Source organism: Lithobates pipiens, unplaced genomic scaffold, assembly GCF_037356315.1.
Source record: "Lithobates pipiens isolate NorthernLeopardFrog02 unplaced genomic scaffold, aLitPip1_a1.2 Scaffold_1, whole genome shotgun sequence".
In the NCBI taxonomy this organism is placed as follows: domain Eukaryota; kingdom Metazoa; phylum Chordata; class Amphibia; order Anura; family Ranidae; genus Lithobates; species Lithobates pipiens.
The window spans coordinates 22,599,262-22,621,045 of NW_027507685.1; the positions used below are offsets into that span (position 1 = coordinate 22,599,262).

Genomic DNA, 21,784 nt, shown 5'->3' on the forward strand with positions numbered 1-21,784 from the left:
GAAGAAAAAGCCGTATTGCTAATATCGGATCTCTACACAGACCTTATCCTGTTTCCCTCACTACAAAAATCCTTCTTCCTATCCAAAAAAGAATACTTAAAATACATCTAAATAACCCATTGCCTAATATGCAATCCCCTCCTACACAAATCTATGTACAAAAAAGTATACACATACCTCAAATCCAATGCCCGGACTACCAAAGTTATCAATCTCTTATATAACCTCCTACAAGACAAAGTAACCTTCAAAAAATTGCCCCCATTATCAAATGAGAAAACTACACATTTAGTAACCTACAATGGGAAACAATAGTAAATATCCTTCTAGCTGCTAAACTTGCCATAGTCCACCACTGGAGATCCTCAGGCCACATACTCTTGAGTGAAGTGATCCACTTGATGTATATCCACAGCACATATGAACGTATGTGAAGGCCACATACAGTGGGCACTCTGGATGGATTGGTATACTCAAATGTATCATAGCCCCACCTGAATCACTCCCTGTTTAGAAACATCTTCGAAAGACTGGAAATATCACAACACTGTTATTTAATGTATGAAATAGAAATTGGTTAAAGGAGAACCACAGTAGTTGGTTTTGTCTCCCCCCTGGGCACGGTTTGGCCCCAGTGGGGTGTCCAGGAGTGAAGAGAATACCCATCATCGTACTTTTCGACAGAACTTAGTAGTATTTCCGCTGTTTGTTTGTTCATTTATGCTTGATTTTTATTTTTTTTTGCCCTAACCTGTCATGTATATACTCTAGATCAGTGATTCTCAACCAGGGTTCCTCCAGAGGTCGCTAGGGGTTCCTTCAGCATTGGGCAATTTCTGCCTCTCAGATAAGTTCCCACTGACACCATTGATCTTTTTAGCTATCTGTAAGGGGGCAATTCTTCCCAGTGACCACGAGTGTATGCGCCATTCACCCTATTGACCATCACACTAATGTATCATGAGTTGTAGATTTGTAATTTTTAACATGGGGTTCCCCGAGACCAGAGAACTATTTCCAGGGTTCCTCTGTGTTGAATAGGTTGAGAAAGGCTGCTCTAGATGATCCTTTTCAACATATCATATTGTATGACAATCAATGCCTCTTGTTCGTTTTTCTTGATAAAGCTCAATAAAAACCATTGGAAATAAAAAGTATGGCTGCTTAGAAAAAAAAATCACTGCATTATCTCAAATGACCCCCTTCAAAATAGGGTACGCCTATCCAGTAAATTAAAATCTACAACTTATTTTGCAAATGTCCTTATATAGAAAATGTCCAGATGTTTTGCTATTTATGGATATCCCATTTTCCTTTTAATAGCAGGCTTACATGCCATTTACTCTGCATATTTTGTTTGTATCGTATTGAAATATTTGCTGTGTAGCATTTCTCTAATGGTCAGTTAAAAAGAGAATTTGTTTAGTACACACACGTGTAAAAATAACTTGAATAAAGAATTCAAAAATACCTCTGACACTGCAGAGCTCTATCTTAACAGATGTTCAATGTCAATCAAAATCACTTGAACACACTGCATGCTTTTATTTCCTCCTAGATATATGCCACATTTTACCTCCAGCGCATCAGTCCACATATGATGATCCCTGTGTTTTTTCTCCTTTCCTTGAGGACAAAACATTAAGGCAAAACTAATCTTTTTTTTTCTTTCCACTGCCAGATTTTTATAAAGGGAAAACAGAAGACCTGTGATTATTCTGACAACATGCCCACTAAAATTAAGCTTGAACTCTGACTTTTCCTGGACAACATTAGAGCAGACTGTCCTAAAACTGTCATGACATTGGAGTTGTACTTACAAATTTGTGCCAAGATCTGTTCTTGGTTGACTTGCCACCAATGTGCCAAATTACCATTTTAATAGGTTTAAAAAAACATGCTGCTTTTTTGGATCTCTAAGAGAAAAATCATACAACTGTCAATGACTAGGACACTAGATACACCCATGCTTTTTGCCTAAAGATTAGGTCTTGTGGTGTTAAAAAGATTAACTTTAACAGGTTAAAATTATGTAGATATCTTTATTATTTTTATCTTTATTTTTCCAGATGTGTTTAGTTGCATGGTTAAGATGTGCCCTGCAATTTAAAAGTTCATGTCTAAAATATATGAAAATACTGTTTTACTAATTCCATATTAGTTTTTCATCTGAGTTATCAGTCACATTGTGCCATCAGTTATCACAGAGTTGACTATACATTACATATTTGTATTATTTCTGTAGCTGATATTGACCGAGGAAGCACTCAGAGGCATTTTCTTTTTATTAATCTTCAGGACAGGAATGATTTCCTTCTTGCCCTGATGGTTTTTTTTTTACTTAAAGTGGAGGTCCATCCCCAAAAAAATAAAAGCCAGCAACTACACATACTGCAGCTGCTGGCTTTTAATAATAGGACACTTGCCTGTCCTGGAGTCCATCGATGTTGACACCGCAGCTGATGTTTCCATCAGCTGTCTGGTACTGTAAAGTGGGTACTCCTGCGCTTACACGGAAATAGATGACAGTATATTAAAAAAATATAAATATATAGAAAAAGGTGCTGCGTACACCGTAGGGACCAAACTCGTGTCCAAATGTGTAGATAAACAAAGTTATGAAGTGTGGTGTTGCGCTCCTTGTATAGAGTTACATGTAATCCTATTATCAACTAGTGATACTAGATAGAAAGACATATATTACAGGCATAAGGTGCAAATATATAAATATCGTATGCCAAAGAAAGAATTGCATAAATGCGTAAATGCATTAAAAAAGGACATAAATATTCATCATTAAAGTATTCACCATTAAAATATCTAAAGTGCAGAGAATCTTAAAATTATGTATGGAATATATATCCAATATGTGCAAAATATACAAACAATAGATCAGCGAGTGAGTGATCTGTGATAATTGTGTGAAATATATAAATAATTCATACAGTGCTTTTTAAGAAGAGATCAATAAACAAGGTAAAATATAAAAATAGAAAAAATCTGAGAAAATATATATATAAAAAAATAAAACAAATATATATATATAAAAAAATAATAAAAAATCTTAAAATAAAGTCTCTTAGTGCAAATTGTTGGACGTTTATTTCTTGGTCCAAAGTGCAACAGGTAGTGGAAGTGTGAAAGTGTTTCACAAGGACACTTTGTGCTGCTATCTTAATATTCGGTGGTGTTGTGCCTTTAAGTGATGTGCTAGAGGTCTTCAGTGTCTCTGACACCTGTGGCTAAAATGAATGGTTACCTTATTGCTGTAAGGTATACAGCATGTAGTGAAATTTGAAGGAATGGATCCCTCCGGATGGGCCCTTTTCCTAGGCGTTCCTATGGGATGAAGCCAGGAGGACGGGGGGGGGAGGGGGTCCTTTCTTTGCCTTTCCGCTTTCCACGTCAGTAACTTGACTCACTCAGGCAGGTACTCAGTGTGTTAGAAAGAAGATAAAAAGAGCCTACCATAGTGCAGTATGTTGCAAACAGCATTGACGTTTATTTAGGTAAAACAGGTAAAAAACTCACATTTTATGGTATCAATAGTGCATTGTAAAAACGAGCGCCGCGCTCGTACCTATCCGTCTGTTCCGGTGTCTCTATTGCCTCTGGTATCCTACGCGTTACGTCACGCCACGTGACTTCGACTGGGATGAGGCTTCTGGGCAATGAAGTTTATTTAAATAGGCTCAGGCAATTGTATTGTTCCGCGGCAAAGTTTGCACCAAGCGTAGCTGGCCTGTTTATGGAAACTATTGTTAATGTTACATGATCTCAGGTAAGTTAGCCTCTGTGTATCAACGTGTTTCACTGGTCTGTTTCCTCAGGACACACAAAGGGGAAATACAGGAAAAAACAGGCCTCAAAGATATAAGTGGGAGTCCTGCTCATCATAAGTATGTAGTCCTGACAGTTCTACTGTGTCCCACACGATCCGGGTAGATGGGAAAGGTTCTGGTCTGATGTTGTGCTGAAAAGCTGTACGGTTTTCCTGAATGTACACCATTGCGGGGAACCCAGCAGTGTAGCCTTACGTCTTCATGCTGGAACCCTACTGCACATGCACAAGGCCCCGCTCCTCTCTCCTACTTGCCCAGTGACGGGGGAGTAGGGAACCCCGCTGTGACTGGCGGCAGCGCAGACTCCCGGAGCTCCCAGGGGTGGAAACAGGATATCCTGTCAGCACCCCCCCCCCCCCGAAAGGTGCCAGTCATGGCACGGGAGGGGCAGAGGAGACAAATGAGTGGAAGGTTCACTTTTGGGTGAAACTCCACTATAAGCAGTTTTTGCGTTGGTGGGCCTTCTTAACACTGAGGGCTTGTGAGTTTGGCGAGCATAGGTACAAATTTTGTGTAATCCATACTTCTTGGAAAAGATCAAACGCCTGTAATCAAAACCATCTTTAAAATTTTACCATCCACTACAAGAAAGGCATGTTAAGTACAAATAATGGTTTGAAGTGCAAAACACTTTAGGACCTATTGGCTTGAGTCCTTCCAGCCAGGATTTTAGGGGCTTCCTGTTTCCACAGTGTAACCAAAAGTAACATATAGACCCACCAAGGCTGGCATGTTTAATTGTTGGGCTGTAAAGTGGCTCAATTAACTGCATAAAATTAACATCAAAATACTGTGGGAGCGTGTGTGTAAATATATTATATATATATATATATATACACACACACACACACAGCGGGTAAAATAAGTATTGAGCACGTCAACATTTTCCTAGGTAAATATATTTCTAAAGGCTGAAATAAAATGTTAACCACATGTCTTTAACAACCAGTGGAATCCATACATACAAAAACAAATAAGTTCAGAAATGAAGTTAAGTGTAATAAAATGGAATAACTCAAGAAAAAGTATTGAAGACACAAACTGAAATACTTTCTTGGTACAAAATCCTTTGTTGGTAATGACAGCTTCAAGATGCCTCCTATATAATCTCCACCCTCGTTTCATCTTCATCATCCTGGTAGATGGCGGCAGATTTTTATCAAGAATGTCTTGGTACATTTTTTCATTCATCCTTCCTTCAATTATACCGTTTGCTGAAAAACAGCCCCACACCATGATATTCCCACCTCCAAACTTCACTGTTGGTATGGGGGTGTTTGTAGGGTGATGTGCACTGCCATTTGACCTCCAAACATGGTGTGTATTATGGAATCCAAAGAGTTAAATTTTGGTCTATATTCTCCCAATATTTCACAGGCTGGTCTAAACATTGTGCAGCAAACTTTAAATGAGCTTCAACATTTTCTTCACCAATGGAGTCTTGCCAATGGCGTAACTAGAACCTTCAGGGCCCCGATGCAAGAAACCATGAAGGGCCCCCCTGAACCCCAGCCATGGCCCTTCCGAGTCCGGCGGTGGAACTCCAGGGCGTGGTCACAGGTATGACCTTTGTGAGCCCTGTAGTTCCACCACTGGTATCAGTCGTTTTTTTTTTTTTTTTTTTTAGGTGCCCCATTGGGGGACTGTCCCTAGGCAGGATGGGGTCCCCGTCCCCAGATGAGATGAGGTCCTTTTCTCCAGGGCAGATGAAGTTACTGCCCGCAGGTGAGAAGGGGTCCCTGTCCCCAGGGGAGGTGGGGGTCCCTGCCCCCACGTGAGAAGGGGTCCCTGTCCCCAGGGGGAGATGGAGGGGGTATGTAATGGTGTGTGGGGGATGGGGTCCTCTCACTAACCATGACCAAGCTGTAGGCCGCGCACTCATCCATGTTGGCCTGGGCTCCATTCAGTGTGCTGGATGGGTGATCAGCATATCTCCCAGAAAGACCTTTCATCATCTGTGTATGACGGGGGAGGAGGGGGGCTGGCAGACAAGCCTGCAGTGTCCTCCGGGGAGCCGGCTCTGATAGGGCTGCACTGCATCTGTGTGCTTAAAGTTTGTTTACCCGGGAGAAGTATGCAGTGCAGCGTGGGCTGGACTCGGAACAGACATCAGACTGAGCGGCAATGCATGGAGCAGGAGAGGGGTACTCTGAGGAGCCGGCTGAGGACACAGGTCATGCGGGGAATGCACAACTAAAGAGCAGCCAGTGCGATAGTCGAGCATGGAGCTCTGCTAGTCACCCTCCACCTCCAGCCACCCGTGTGCATGGTGCACTGGTACCCCTAGCTGCCTATGCTGCTGCCGGCCATATGTAGAGGGGGCTGCATGGGCCCCCTGTATCACAGGGCCCGGTTGCGGTCGCGACTGCTGCACCCCCTATAGTTACGCCCCTGAGTCTTGCATGGTAAGGGTGCATACAGGTCATGGCGATTGAGTGCATAACTTATTGTTTTCTTTGAAACAATTATACCTGCTAATTCCATTTCTTTCCTTGGCTCTCGGACAACTCTTTTGATAATTATTTTTCACTCCTCTGTCAGAAATCTTGCGAGGAGCACCTGGTCATGGCCAGTTTATGATGAAATTATGTTCTTTCCTCTTCCGAATTATGGCCCCAATAGTGCTCACTGGAACACCAGAAGTTTAGGAATGATTCTGTAAACAATGCCATCAGTATCTTTTGGAACAACAAGATTGCAAAGGTCTTGAGAGAGCTCTTTGCTTTTGCCCATCATATGTTTCTTGTGTGATACCTTGGTAATGAAACACCTTATTTATAGGCCATCAGTTGAGATTAAACCAGCTGATATTATTTTGCACTGACAAGGAGCAGGATTGCTTTCTAATTACTGATAGATTTCAGCTGGTATCTTGGCTTTCCATGCCTTTTTGCACCTCCCTTTCGTCATGTGTTTAATATTTTTTTCCTGTGTCATTCCATTTTATTACACATAAAGCCCCATACACACTATCAGATTTTCTGCTGAGTTTTTCCTTCAGAATTACCAAAACCATGTAATATGAGGTCAAACATTAGGAGTTTCAATTTGTATGCAATCAGGCAGGCCCTTCTACTACATGGTAAATCTGATGACAAAAATCAGCAGACAATCTGATAGTGTGTATGGGGCTTAACTTTGTTCCTGAACCTATTTGTTTTGGTTTCTATGTATGTTTGGATTGCATGTGGTGAAAATTTCATGTCGTTAGCACCTTTAGAAATATATTTACCCAGAAAAATGGTGACATGTTCAATACGCATTTTACCTGGTATATATATATATATATATATATATATATATATATATATATATATAATTATTGTGCAAAAGTTTTAGGCAGCTGTAAATTTCAAAAATAGAACTGTTAATAGTTTATTTTTATCAATTATAAAATAGAAAGTAAACGAACAGAAGAGAAATCCAAATCAAATCAATATTTGGTGTGACCTCCCTTTACTTTCAAAACGGCATTAATTCTTCTAGGTACACTTGCACGCAGTTTTTGAAGGAACTCAACAGGTAGGATGTTCCAGACATCTTGGAGAACTAACTACAGATCTTCTGTGGATGTAGACATCAGGGCTCTGTGGGGGGCTAAAAAGTCACTTCCAGGACTCCTTATTCTTTTATATGATGAAGATGGTGCTTAATGACATTGGCTGTATGTTTGAGGTCATTGTCCTGCTGCAGAATACATTTGGAACCAATTACACGCCTCACTGATGGTATGGCATGATGGATATATTGAGAACGCCATTGATCCTGACTAAATCCCCAACACCATTAGCATAAATGCAGCCCCAAACTTGCAAAGAACCTCCCCCATGCTTCACTGTTGCCTGCAGACACTCATTGTATAACTTTGCAGCCCTTCAGGGAGCAAACAGCCTCCGGCTACGGCCAAATATCACATTTTGACTCATCAATCCAGAGCCATTTTTCTGCACCCCATTCTGCACTCCTATGTTTTCATTTATTGTTAGCCTCGTTTCTACATCAGAGGTATGACTTTTTGGCCACAATTCTTCCATGAAGACCACTTCTGGCTCGGGGCACTCCTGGACATCTTCTGATGTCGAGGAGAAGTAGGCATGATGTTTCTCATCTGCTGCAGTTTATTTGGCTGATCACTGCATCTACGGTCCTCAACGTTGCCCATTTCTTTGTGCTTCTTCAAAAGAGCTTGAGCAGTGCATCTTGAAATTCCAATCTGCTTTGAAATCTTTGAGAGAACTTGCAGATGCAGTGTAACTACCTTGTGTCTTGTTGCTGTGTTCAGTCTTTCTGTGGTGTATGACCTGTGACATGAAACTGTCTTCAACAACCTCACCTTGGTAGCAGAGTTTGACTGTCCCTCGCCCAGTTTTAAGCCTCCTACACAGCTGTATCTGTTTCAGTTAATGACTGTGTTTCCACCTACATATGAAATGGATGATCATTAGCACCTGCTTGGTATAATTGGTTAATCATACACTTGACTCTAATTCTACAAAATTTGAGAGTGCTTTCACACTCACAGTGCCTGGGCGTCGGCGGTAAAGCGATGCTATTTTTAGCGCTGCTTCACCGTTGTTTTCGGCCACTAGCGGAGCAGTCTTAACCCCTGCTGGCGGCCAAAAAAGGGTTAAATCATCCCGCAAAATGCCGCTGCAGCAGCGCTTTGCTGGCGGTATGGCAGCGCTGCCCCATTTATTTCAATGGGCAGGAGCACTGGATTCATCGCTCCTACACTGCTGCAAAGAAGCTGCTGGCAGGACTTTTTGTAATGCCCTGCCAGTGCAGCGCCCCAGTGTGAAAGCACTCAGGCTTTCACACTGGGTTTGCAGCTGAGGCTTTTTTTCAGGCGCTATGCAGGCGCTATTTTTTAGGGCTGTCGTGCCTGAAAAAAACGCCTCCAGTGTGAAAGGGGTCTTAGCCCTTGTACACACGGTCGGAGATTCCGACGGAATGTGTCCGATCAGACCGTATTGTCAGATACGTGTGGTCTCCATCGGATTGTTTCCGTCGGAATATCCGACGGACCAAGTTTTCCAACTTGTCTATAAAATTTTCCGACAACATGCTCCGATCGGACATACTCCGATCATGTGTAGCCTACTCTGATGGACAAAGTGCTACGCATGCTCAGATCAAATTCCTAGACCAAAGCTTATGGCTACTAGCCTGAACGTAGTCCCATCGTAACGAAATAACGTCATCACGTTATGTACAATCGGATTTTCCGACAACATTGTCCGACCGTGTGTATGCAACAGTTTCGGACAAAATCTGTCAGCCAAAATCCAACGGATTTGGTTGTCAGAATGTCCGACCGTGTGTACAAGGACTTAGACTTTGTGCAAGTGTACAACATGTGCAAGTTCAAGAATTGATGCTGTCTGCCAGCCAAAGGGTATTCACACCAAATATTGATTTGATTTAGATTTTTTTTTCTGTTTTGATAGCATTCTTATCTTACAGCTTTTCTTCCCACCTGCCTGACGCTTTTGCACAGTATTATATATATCTACAGTGCCAAAGTCAATTTTCCATGTTAGCAGGTATATCTACATTTAAACATTCGTTTTTAGATTGCGTAGCGTGACAAAGGGTTAGACCCATTCTGAGTGTCCACATTAGGAGAAATGTGTGTGAACGGTTTGAAATGTTGCCTGTATGCCAGTTGAAGAGATTCATTTCTTACTCTGACATCTGTCTAATAAACAGGAAGTTATGTAACTGTATCTAATGGGGACATGGACAGCAATACAATACTCACAAAGGCTGTAAACCTTTATTACTCCATCCTATCAAAAAATTTGCACTTTTATACTGATTTCTAGAATAGAGGGCAGAGGTGAGCAGATTCATTATTCTATTCCATTGGTTATCTTTTAGTTGATCTGTGGATAGAAGACTAGGCACAATCCTCAAATCTATATACACACATATTTGCATAGTTCCAGTGTCCACAATTTCTAAATCTTTTCCTATTTTATCCAAAATATATTTCTTAAAAATACTAAACCAAAGACCATTTTCATATAAAAGTATTTACTGGTAGGGACTTTTTTAAAGTCAGTGCAGGTACAGGTTTATGTAAAAATTTTAAAATTTTCCATGAATAATGTTTTTATATCACAAATGGAAAATAGTCCAAACTGTAAATAGCGCAAATAACTCATAAACATATTTCAGAAGCTTAACCCAATAGATAATGTGGCAAACCCTAGGCAAGTCCACTATTTGACAGAGTGCCCATAGCTCTATGACATTGTGTAGGTCTACATAGCAGTGTGTGACATCTGGTGCTTGTGACTTTGAGCAATGCCTCAGGTCTTGCTATCAGTACTGACTGTCCTGTTGTTGCTGACACTTTCCATAGCCAGTAAAACAATTCTCTCTGACAGGATAGCAAAACCTAAAAATAACACTGCAGCGTTATATAAGGGTTTCGGTCTAGATACTAAATAGTAATTTTTCTCTAGTAAACTGTCATTAAGGTCATTCTAGTGCTTATACAATTGACACATACTGAAGCTGATTTACTAAAGCGATTGAGATTGTTCACACAATAAATGTGCAGAGGAATTAAGTAACAAGGATTTTTTTTTTTTTTAAACATGATTGGCTAATGGAAGTAAATATTACATTTTTCAATTTGTGCACATATTGTCAACTTCCTTAGCAAGTTATTCTTAATGGGTTACCTCCTTGTAAAAGCATATATTGCTTAGAATTGTTATTGCTTTCTCTTAAGGTGTTATAAGTTCATATTTGCAGACCCTTCTGATGTTTCCAGCAATATGGGGTTAGTAAAATTTCAGGGCAGAAGCACTAGCAAGCTAGTTTATATCAGTGCTTCCCAGCTGGCAACCATTGATCCTGGGTGGTGCTTATCTGACAAAAAAAAAAACACGGTTTGAGACATGGGTTATTTACTAAAGGAAAATCCACTTTGCACTGCAAGTGCACTTGAAAGTAAAGTTGCTGTAGATCCAAGGGGGACATGCAGGGAAAATAAAAAAAAGCATTTTAGCTTGCACATGATTTGGATGATAAAATCAGCAGAGCTTCCACTCATTTCAGATCTACCCCTTAGATTTACAGCGACTGCACTTCCAAGTGCGCTTGCAGTGCAAAGTGGATTTTCCTTTCGTAAATAACCCCCATAGTCAGAAAGAACAGACATTCAAACCCCACAGGGACTATAAACATTAAGGTATTAGCATATTCTGAACATGCAGTAAACACACTTTAGACCCCTTTCACACCACGCTATGGGCGTTAAAACGTCGCCATTTTAGCAGCGTTTTACCGCCGAATTTGCGGCGGATTTGCGGCGCATATCGGCAGCACTAGCGGGGCACTTTTACCCCCAGCTAGTGGCCGAGAAAGGGTTAAAACTGCTGGCAATATGCTGCAGTAGCGGCGTTTTGCCGACGGTATTACAGCGCTGCCCCATTAATTTCAATGGGGAGCAGCGGTGGAGGAGCGGTAAACACACCGCTCCTAGGAAACTGCTGGCAGGACTTCTCCCTGACATCCTGCCAGCGCACCGCTGTAGTGTGAAAGCCCTCGGGCTTTCACACTACGGACAATGGTGCAGCTTTTTTAGGACGGATTTCAGGCGCTATTTCTAACGCTATAGCGCCTGCAAAACACCCTGGTGTGAAAGGGGTCTTAATTAAAACAAGTCACCATTCACCCCTCTAACTGCAGGCATTATGGGAAAATCATCTTTAAAACTCATAACAGAACCACTAAAATCACAGCTTCCTTTTCTTATACTTTCTATGCAGAGAAGAAACTTGACAACCTGCCAGCCTTCTGTTGTAAAGATATAAAAGGTGTTTTTAAACTGTGAAATGCTGACTGAAACCAGACTGTTGAGTCCTGTTGTAAATTTTGAAGATTAAAGAGGGATTCCACCAAAAAAAAAATAATATTAAAAGCCAGCAGCTATAAATACTACAGCTGCTGACTTTTAATAAATGGACACTCACCTGTCCCGGGTTCCAGCGATGCCGGCAGCCGAGGCTCGGCTCTCGGCTGCTGCTGCCACAATTCTAGGTTAGGGAATCAGGAAGTGAAGCGAATCGGCTTCACTTCCCGGTTCCCTACTGCGCATGCGCGAGTCGCGCAGCGCAATAGGAAATCTCCGTGCTGTCACTGGAACCCGTGTGTGTCCCAGCAGACAGCGCGGCAGGGTAGGAAATGGCGTAGACTCCCACGGGAGTCTATGCCCGGAAGTGGGTGTAAATACCTGTCTTTGACAGGTATCTCCACCCCCCTCCCCCCTGAAAGGTGTCAATTGTGACACCGGAGGGGGAGAGGGATCCGATCAGTGGAGGTTCCACTTTAGGGTGGAATCCCGCTTTAATTACTTCACAAAACACGGTCAGGGACAGCTTATTTTTAAAGCGCCTTCACTTCCTGTTAAGAATATGTACATTTTATATATATATATATATATATATATATATATATATATATATAATATATTTAGTCTGGGCACAGGTGTACTTTATTTGTAAAGCCTTGTTTACATGGGCTTTAGCTTGCATAAGTAAACAGTGTGTACAACAAGCTTTCACAAAGTATTTGCAAAGTTTACAGCAAACATCATGCAGCTCTGTTATGCCGCGTACACACGACCAGACTTTTCGAGGGACTAAGTCTGACAGACTTTCGACGGAGTTCTGACGGACTTTCCGAATGAACGGACTTGGCCACACACAATCACACCAAAGTCCGACGGATTCGAACGTGATGACGTATGACTGGACTTGAATAAGGAAGTTCATAGCCAGTAGCCAATAGCTGCCCTCGCGTCGGTTTTAGTCCGTCGGACTAGCACACACACGAGAGGATTTCTCAGTAGGAACTGGGTCCGGCAGAGTTCTGTCGGAAAAATTTGAAACATGTTCCATTTCTAAAGTCTGTCAGACTTTTGCAAATCAAAAGTCCGCTGCAGCCCACACACGTTCGAATAGTCTGCCGGAATCATTCCGTCAGACTTTTGATGTTGAAAAGTCTGGTCGTGTGTACGCGGCATTAAAGGTTTTAAAGCAACCTTCAATTCCAGTTTGAAGATGGTAAACCTAGAGCTAAACAGATACACTGGCTATAACTCTAAACAGCTATTATCAGGCTTTAGTTAGCTTCGACAATGCTTACAACTTTATTTAAGCTTGGTTTGATATGATATATTTTATAAAATTATATCTATTTTCAGAGAAATCTCTGTGGTGTTGCCTATTTTATTAATCAAAGGGAAATTATAGTGTATTTTTAGTGAGCAGATACAATATTTTAAGTAATTCATGCAGTTTTGACCTTAAAGTGGAGTTCCACTTTTTTTTAGTTTATTAAAAGTCAGCAGCTACAAAAAGTGTAGCTGCTGACTTTTAATAAACAGACACTCACCTGTCCCATGGTCCAGCGATGCGGCTGCATGGAGCCTCGCACCTCTCCCCCTCCTCTCCACGGCGCCATCATAGCAAGCCTTTGGCTTCACGGCTGGGTGTGCCCTGTGCATGCGTGAGTCACGCTGCCCTCTGCTTGTGGCCAGACAATCTTCTGGGACCTGTGATGTGTCCCAGAAGATTGAAGAGAGGGAGAGGCCGCCTAGGGGGAAAGGAGGAGACGCCTAGTCGGCCAAGAGAGGTAAGCAGGAAGTGGGACAGGAAGTCACTCTCAAGTACCCACTTCCCCCCAAGAAAATGGGCAAGGAGTGCTTAAAGCGCAAGTTCCACTTTTGGGTGGAACTCCGCTTTAAAGTCCATTTTGATGTGATTTTACCATTTTAAAAGCCTGCCTTGCATACATGCATTGAAAGACATGACAGTGAAGCTCAATCATTGTGTATTGTTGCAAAACTGGAAGCAGGCCCAGCATACATGAATTTTTATGTGTATTTGTATTAGTAGTGTGCTGTGATGTGCTCTATAGATACCTTGGTATGCTATTGAAAATTAATGGCACCTAAATGCATTGTACATTGTGCTTTTATGCTTTACTTTGTATGTTTAGGACATGTTACTCATCCAAATGGCTTCCTTGGTTCACATAAGGTTGTAAATGGTTGGGTATGGTCATTATATTCCTCTAAATTGGGAAAACCACTTGGAGGAGTTAATGTCCTCAACATTAATAAACAAGTTCTGATGATTGTGATTAACCACCACTAGTAATTACGGTAGGCGTTAAAGCCCAATTTGAGTCTTTTACATATTTGTTCTTTATAGCTTGTACATATTTTACTCTTAGCCCTTGTACACACGGTCGGAGATTCCGACGGAATGTTTCCTATCGGACCGTTTTGTCGGATAGTCCGACTGTGTGTGGTCTGCATCGAACTGTTTCCGTTGGAATATCCGACGGACCAAGTTTTCCAACTTGCCGGTAACATTTTCAGACAAAATGCTCCTACATACTCCGATCATGTGTAGCCTACTCCGACGGACAAAGTGCCACGCATGCTCAGATCAAATTCCTAGACCAAAGCTATTGGCTACTAGCCTGAACGTAGTCCCGTCCTAATGAAATAACGTCATCACGTTATGCACAATCGGATTTTCCGACAACTTAGTCCGACCGTGTGTATGCAACATCACTTCCGGACCTCTTCCGGAATTAATCAGATGGAATTACTCCAACGGATTTGGTTGTCGGAATCTCCCACCGTGTGTACAAGGGCTTAGTGTATATGTGCTTCCTGCCTTCCTTCTCCGGAGCTCTTTGTTGGCATAGATGAGTAACGGCCACATGCCTCATCATAAGTATCCTCATCAACACATATAATATGTAGCAAGGGAGTGGGTGTGTCTGAACAGGTCTGATTACAGTATACACTAAGTTACAGGGTCAACAAAAGCTACATGGCTTCAGTTGTGAATCAAATCACACATATATATGTGATTATGCACTTCTGTCTGCATGGTGTGTGCATGCGCCACCTCTGCTGTGATAATTCGCAGCAGAAGCCGATCTTCAGCTGCCGGACACTCAGTGTTCCCCCACACCTTCCGACTGTCGGGATGCAAAGCAGGGACTCAAATCCATCTCTTCCTCTAGTAAAAGCAGCACACATAGTAAACACAAACACTGGCAAGGCAAACAATTAACCCTTTGATTGCCATAGATGCTTAACCACTTCCCAGCCAGTGTCATTAGTACAGTCACAGTGCATATTTTTAGCACCGATCACTGTATTTGTGTCACTAGTTCCCGAAAAAGTGTCAAAAGTGTCAGAATGTCTGGCGCAATATCACAGTCCCACTATAAGTCACTGATTGCTGCTATTACTAGTATAAAAGATAAAAATTTAAATTCCAGTATATATCCCATAGTTTGGATTTTTATTTTTTTTTACCAAAAACACATAGCAGAATACATATTGGCCCATATTTATGAAGAGATTTTTTATATTATTTTATTGGATATGTTTTATAGCAGAATGTAAAAAAAATATTATTATTATTTTTTTTTTTTAATGTTCTGTCTTTTTTTGCTTATAGCGCAAAAAAAAAACATAGTAGTGATCAAATACAAAGCTCTATTTGTGGAAAAAAAATTACATACAGTAAATACAGTACATTTTCTTTGGGTACAGCGTTGCATGAAAGTGCAATTTTCAGTTAAAGTAACACAAAAATTGGCCTGGTCATGAAAGGGGTGGGGGGGGAGAATCTTCCAGAAGTCAAGTGGTCAAGGTCATAAATTGTAAAAAAAAAAAAAAAAAAAATAGTGTAACATTCTTTGTGCTATGCTGCTAAACAGCATGACTTTGTAAAGAACAAGCATGCTTGCCTGATGTATACCCTTTTCCCAAACAAAATCACATTTAAAGTGGGGTGCCCCTATAAAAAAAAAATATTAAAAGTCAACAGCTACAAATACCGCAGCTGCTGACTTTTAATAATCGGACACTTACCTGTCCCAGGGTCCAGCGATGCGGGAGAACAAAGCCCCCCCTCTCGTTCCCTGCTCCGCTCACAACGCCATCATTCGTACTGTGGTCACAGCCGGGCACCCACTGTGCATGCGCCGTGATATGCCGCACAGTCATCTGGGACACGTGACGGGTCCCAGATGACTGTGCGGCGCGAGGGGAAGTGATGTCACCAGCCCGGGCCATGAAGAAGGCAGACTACGAGGGACCCCCTAGCAACAGGTATTCAGAGGTGAGTAAAAAAAAAATAATTTCCAATTTATTTATTAAGAATTTTAAACACTTTTTTATTAAAGAGAACAAACTCTTCATAAATGTATTAATGTTTACTTATTGCCTGCACTGGTCTCAAACATTATATTGCTCTGTTTTACATCAAACGTCATGTATCAACAGGCTTCAACCATGTGTTTTGATCTCCTGTGTAAAATTTTAGGAGTTGAATTTTGACCTAGACCACATCTTTCTTAAATTTATTGTATCTGGTAAATGCACCCGTCAGAGTGACCTATCTATATTAATTCACTGGAATTGAAAATTCACGGTTTAATATATTCTTTATAGATAGTCTCACAGTCAACGCAGGCAGACTTTATGATGATGTTTACACTGTATCAAGTGTAGCAAAATTAAATGCCTTGCATGATAGAATGTTTCCTATCCTGTAATTTGTCTCTGAGTTCCATTACAGTCTTCTGTTTTCTCTTCTAGCTTTACTCACAGCGAAGCCTCCTAAACCATTGTTCCCTGTGGAGAACCAGCCAAGTGTTATAGATGTCCAGCTGGGTAAGTCTCCTTCTGGGAATAATAGATTCTAAACTTCCACTCCATTAACAGATGGGAAAAATTGCACGTAGGAAGGGAAGGTTTATTGCCACAGTTATTACATGCAAATCAATTTGCTACTTCCCATTTATAATGCTTGAGTATATTGTAGCAGCCATTTAAGTGTATGGGTTTGCTTAGTGGCGGCGAATGTTAATGTTAATTGGTTAGGCTTCATATTAAATACAGTATATGCAATGTTTGCATTTATGTGTTATGTTGGAAGATTAAAAGGAATTTATTAAATACCAGCTGTACTAACTTATACTTTGGAATTACTGCTAATGTCCTTTCTCCTGAACACTGATGGGGTTGACTGCTATTAGCAAAAAACAGCTTTATCAATTTATTTTTTCTTGTATATCGTTATGTATGGCCATTTGAATTTTAAACTGATCATTTTGACTAAGTAACAAAGGGCCTGTATCAAATGTGGTAAAAATGTATTATTTTTAGTGGTGCACACTTGAGAAGTACTTTAACCTCCCTGGCAGTAATCCTGAGTGTGGCTCGGGGTGAATTTTCATTACCAAAATCGGTAACCCTGAGCCTCACTCGGGATCGCATCACAGGATCCAGGCAAATTTACTTACCTTGTCCCTAGGATCCTGTGATGTCCTCCAGCTGTGTGTGCGATAAGTGTCTTCCGCTCGAAGCTCTGTGTGCTGGGCTCCGTTCCCTGAGAGTGCCGCAACGCACAGGGGCGGAGCCCGGCGCCAAATTCAAAAAGTGAAAAACACATACAGTACACAGATTACATTGATGTATCAAATTATTTCACCTCCATTTTATTCCTAATGCCTTGTCCAGTGCCCTGCATGCAGTTTTATATTATATATACTGTTCTTTCTGCCTGGAAACTTGAGAATGTCCATAGCAACCAAAAAGTGTCCCTTCACATCAAAAGCAGTTTTAGACCAGCTAGAAAACTGCGATAATAAATTAAAATCGCTTGCAGATTTGAGCGATAGTGATTTGTGGGGATATTAGTCATCAAACACTGAAAGTCACAATTCTGCAACTGAGCAAATTTCAGTGTTTTTGATTTGATTACATTATTGAATACATTTTATTATTATTTTATTATTATTTGTTATAATTATTTATAGTTTTTTATTATAGTATAATTTATGATTTTGTGTTTCAAACTTTATCACATCCAGGATGTCTACTAGACAGATTTAAGTGTGTTATTACTAAGAATTACAGGCCTACAATATAAATTTGTATGCAAAACAATATACTGCTTTCAGCATCAAAAATCTGACATAATACCGCCAGGGAGGATAATGTTGATAATTTCATTTTCATTAATGTATTGTATTTACTTATCACTTTGTTTTCTAAAGATGATTTGTTTTCAATAGGATGATGCACCACATTAATCCATCAATAGATAGCTAGGCTGACTAAAACTCCAGAGCTTTTAGTAGTTTGTACAAATGGTCCAACTAATGAAAGATTTATTCTTTGATTTCTGTAGTGCGACATTTGGTTTTTCTCAGGCATAGATACTCTGAAAGACTGACCACAACCCAACTGTCTAGCTTCTTGCATAAGCTATACATGTATGGATTTATTTAGTAGAAAAGTGTGATAATTACCAACCTTCTCATTATAATATATTAGAAAATAAATTCACATTTACTTCACTGTGGTTTTTATGAAGGCCATTAATTGGGTTTCAGAAAAGTTTTGCTGGCATATAGTGCCATTGGTGACTGTGAAAAAGAGGAGGAAAGTTATTTTCTGTGCAATATTGTTGCACAGAACAGGTAAGTATTACTTTTTTTTTTTATCACTTTAACACTTTAAAGTGATATTAAAGACTTTTTTTTTTTAAATGACAAATATTTCATACTTGTCTGCTCTATGCAGTGGTTTTCACAGAGCAGCCCCGATATATCTCTTCTCGAGTCCCTCGCAGGCACTCTTGGCCCCTCTCCCCTGCTGAGTGCCGCCACTGCAAACAGCTTGCAGTTTAGTTCCCAAGCCGCAGCTCTGTGTGTCCATTCACACACACAGCAGCGACTCGGCCCTGTCCTCTCTCTCCCTTCATTGGCTCACTGACTGTATCTCAGCCAATGAGGAGGGAGAGTCTCTGGAGAGCTGAGGCTCTCGTGGTTTAAGATGGGGTCTCATTGGTTTAAGATGGGGCTCAGGTAAGGAGGGGCTGGGGGGGCTGCTGCAGAGGAGATTTTTTACCTTATGCATAGAATGCATTAGGGTAAAAAAAAACTTTGAGCCTTTTGAACCACTTTAAGCCTTCCCATACACCATAACTCAAAATTGTCGAAGATTAAGTACCGTATTTATCGGCGAATAACACACACCTTTTCCCCCTAAAATCAGGGGGAAATCGGGGGTGCATGTTATACGCCGACCCCCTGGTGTTGCTAACGCTTTCTGACGCTCTCTGTGGCTTCCGTGTATTTTCGGCCGCACTCAGCCATTCTCAGCTATCTTCAGCTGAGAACGGCCGAGTGTGGCCGCAAATAGCCGAGAACGGCCGAGTGCAGCCGAAAATAGCCGAGAATGGCCGAGTGCGGCCGAAAATACCCGAAAGCCGCCGAGAAGGGCTGAGAACTACCAGCGCCATTTTTAAACGGCAAATGACTGACAAGGCTGCAAATGCAAGGCTTCAAATCACTGACAAGGCTGCATACGACTGACAAGGCTGCAAACGACTAACAAGGCTGCAATGCAAGGCTGCAAATGACTGGCAAGGCTGCAAACGCAAGGCTGGAAATGACTGACAAGGCTGCATACGACTAACAAGGCTACATACAACAGACAAGGCTGCAAATGCAAGGCTGCAGACGACTGACGAGGCTGCAATGCAAGGCTGCAAATGACACTGACAAGGCTGCATTGATGGGCATTTAAATGTACGTTTTTTTCCTTAAACTTCCCTCCTAAAAGTTTTTTTCTTTTAAATTCCCTCCTAAACTTGTGGTGGGTGTTATACGCCGGTGTGTGTTATACGCCGATAAATACGGTATATTTATAGTCCAAATTAAAAATGATTCATTTCGAGTATGTATTTCAGTTATTTCTGGCCTAATCATGTTAGTCAGAATGATCTTGAATTTATAAAACTTACTTTGTATAGATCCTCACACATTTGCTTCTTAAGATTCTGTGACAGGTATCCACTATGCCTTGTGAGTAGGTGCTGCTGTGTCACATTTCGCAGAGCCTGCCTTCTGAACTACAGAGCTGCTGAGAGGAGGATTTTTGCGTTGCACAGTCAGTACAGGAATCACTGCTTGCAGGCAGCAATATACCATGGGATATATAGTCCTTAGAAATTGACCACAAGCGAAATAATAGCTGTAAAGCTTGCAGGGAATCCCAGAAGTTGTGGAAAGAGATGGTTAGCAGACATGCAGCGCTCACAAAATGATAATTTTTAAGTAAGCTTCTATTGGATTGCCAAATATAACTATTGTTTGTACTGTATTACAACGCTGATGTTATAAAATGAAAGGGTATGCTGTGATCATAGAACCCCTTTTAAAGTGAAACTAAAATAAAAAAATTGCGAGCAGGCGAGCTCTGTATTGCAGAAGAGATGTGCTTTGTCTCTTCTGTAATAAAACAAACGTATCTGCCTGTTCACAATATCCTTATGTATATACAGGGAGCAGCAGCTCAGTGTATATTCTCAGCACATCTTGGTACTGCAATGAATGAACTTGAGTGTGCATGCGTGGAAGTTATGTCATTTCCTGCCAGACAATCAGGATGGCTAAAGATTCAACACCCAGAAGAAGCCAAGGAGAATATATCTGGCTTGGTAAGGGGGAGAGTGTTTTCATAGTTTAGTTCTGCTATAAAGTATTTTTCTTTTTCTTTTTTTTCTTTTTTTTCTTTTCTGTTGTCTTATACATTCTATTCAATTTTATTCTTCTGGTTCTCTTTTTCCAGTTTTCTTTGTGACTAACTTTTTTTGGCTAGATCTTGAGATTTGCTTATCATTTTGACGTGCAGTCTTTAACGAATAAAACCTACTGATTGCACTTTTTTTATCATATACTCAGTTTAAATTTCCCAGAATTTGGGTAGGTTTTTAATTCTGTAGGCCTTGATCAAACCTTTTGCAGCCATTTGCAAGGACTTAATTTTCTTATATATTTTTCTTGAAACTTTTTACTCTATTATGACTTTATTCTTTCTGTTACTAAAAATGTGGGAATCACAGAAGCTTTGGATGAGGCCTGTCTACGCAGTGCATTGGGAATCTTGTTAGACGCAAATGGGTTAGCCTTTTCTTCAAGTGACAGTTTTTATCTGACATTTTACGGAATTTCCATTTAGGATTGGAAGAACTTGTCATTTCTGGTGTCTAGAGAGTCCAGTTCACAGCTGAAAAAGTCAGCATTGTACTTGCGAGCTGTGGGCTTTTTGTACAGGGTCTGCTCTAGCAAATTAGCACTTCTACAGGGAGTCCGTAACACAATTTTGCCTGTGGCACCAAACAAGACATGTGCTGGTCAAGGAGTAGTATTTGTGTTCTTTAATCTGTCAGGACCAAGCAATAGGGAGAAAACTAATAGGACCTGATGTAATCCACAAGAGAATTGTATCCACTATAAGATGTATCTAAATACGCAGTTGAAATATATTACCTGCAAAAGGATTAGTGTCTAAACAGTCCATATATATATATATATATATATATATATATATATATATATATAGCCCTGCCAAACAGTACATGAGGTTAGTGACTTGACTTTTCTCCACTGCGTTTAAGTAATGCAGCATAGTCACCTCCCTGCCCCAAGCCTATGATTGAACAATGGAGAAAGTCATTAACTCTGTTTACTCTTCTCTGTCTTTCTGCCAATATGTTTCTTGTTGGCACTGGTATAGCAGAGCCCAGCGGGCTCCAACTATTTCCCTTCCCTCTCTTGTTTTGATTTCTACTGTACAGGGCACTACAAGAGGCTCAAAAGCTTATGCTGGTTACATTAAAATGCATTCTGTGATTTTTAATTAATACAAAACGGCAATAATTGGCATTTTTTATATGTGACACAAGGATATATGGTCTATTGTGGTTAGATTTAGCAAACTTTTTACACTGCTTCTGTCAAGGTTTCTGTCTCTTGTCACGTGATTTGTTGCTGTCAAACACCCTTCCCGTGCTGTGTTATTGGTGGAAGGCTGTATT

The 21,784-nt window shown here is 40.8% G+C and overlaps 1 protein-coding gene across 1 annotated transcript in view; it reads left to right on the forward strand.

The window, feature by feature from the left end:
* The window catches only part of IL1RAPL2 (interleukin 1 receptor accessory protein like 2), a 1,165,568-nt gene that overhangs the window by 800,838 nt on the left and 342,946 nt on the right, over positions 1-21,784 (forward strand). The window contains exon 6 of the mRNA XM_077484766.1: positions 16,492-16,566. Within this exon, the coding sequence (XP_077340892.1) occupies positions 16,492-16,566 (75 nt within the window). The remainder of the gene's footprint in view (positions 1-16,491; positions 16,567-21,784) is intronic.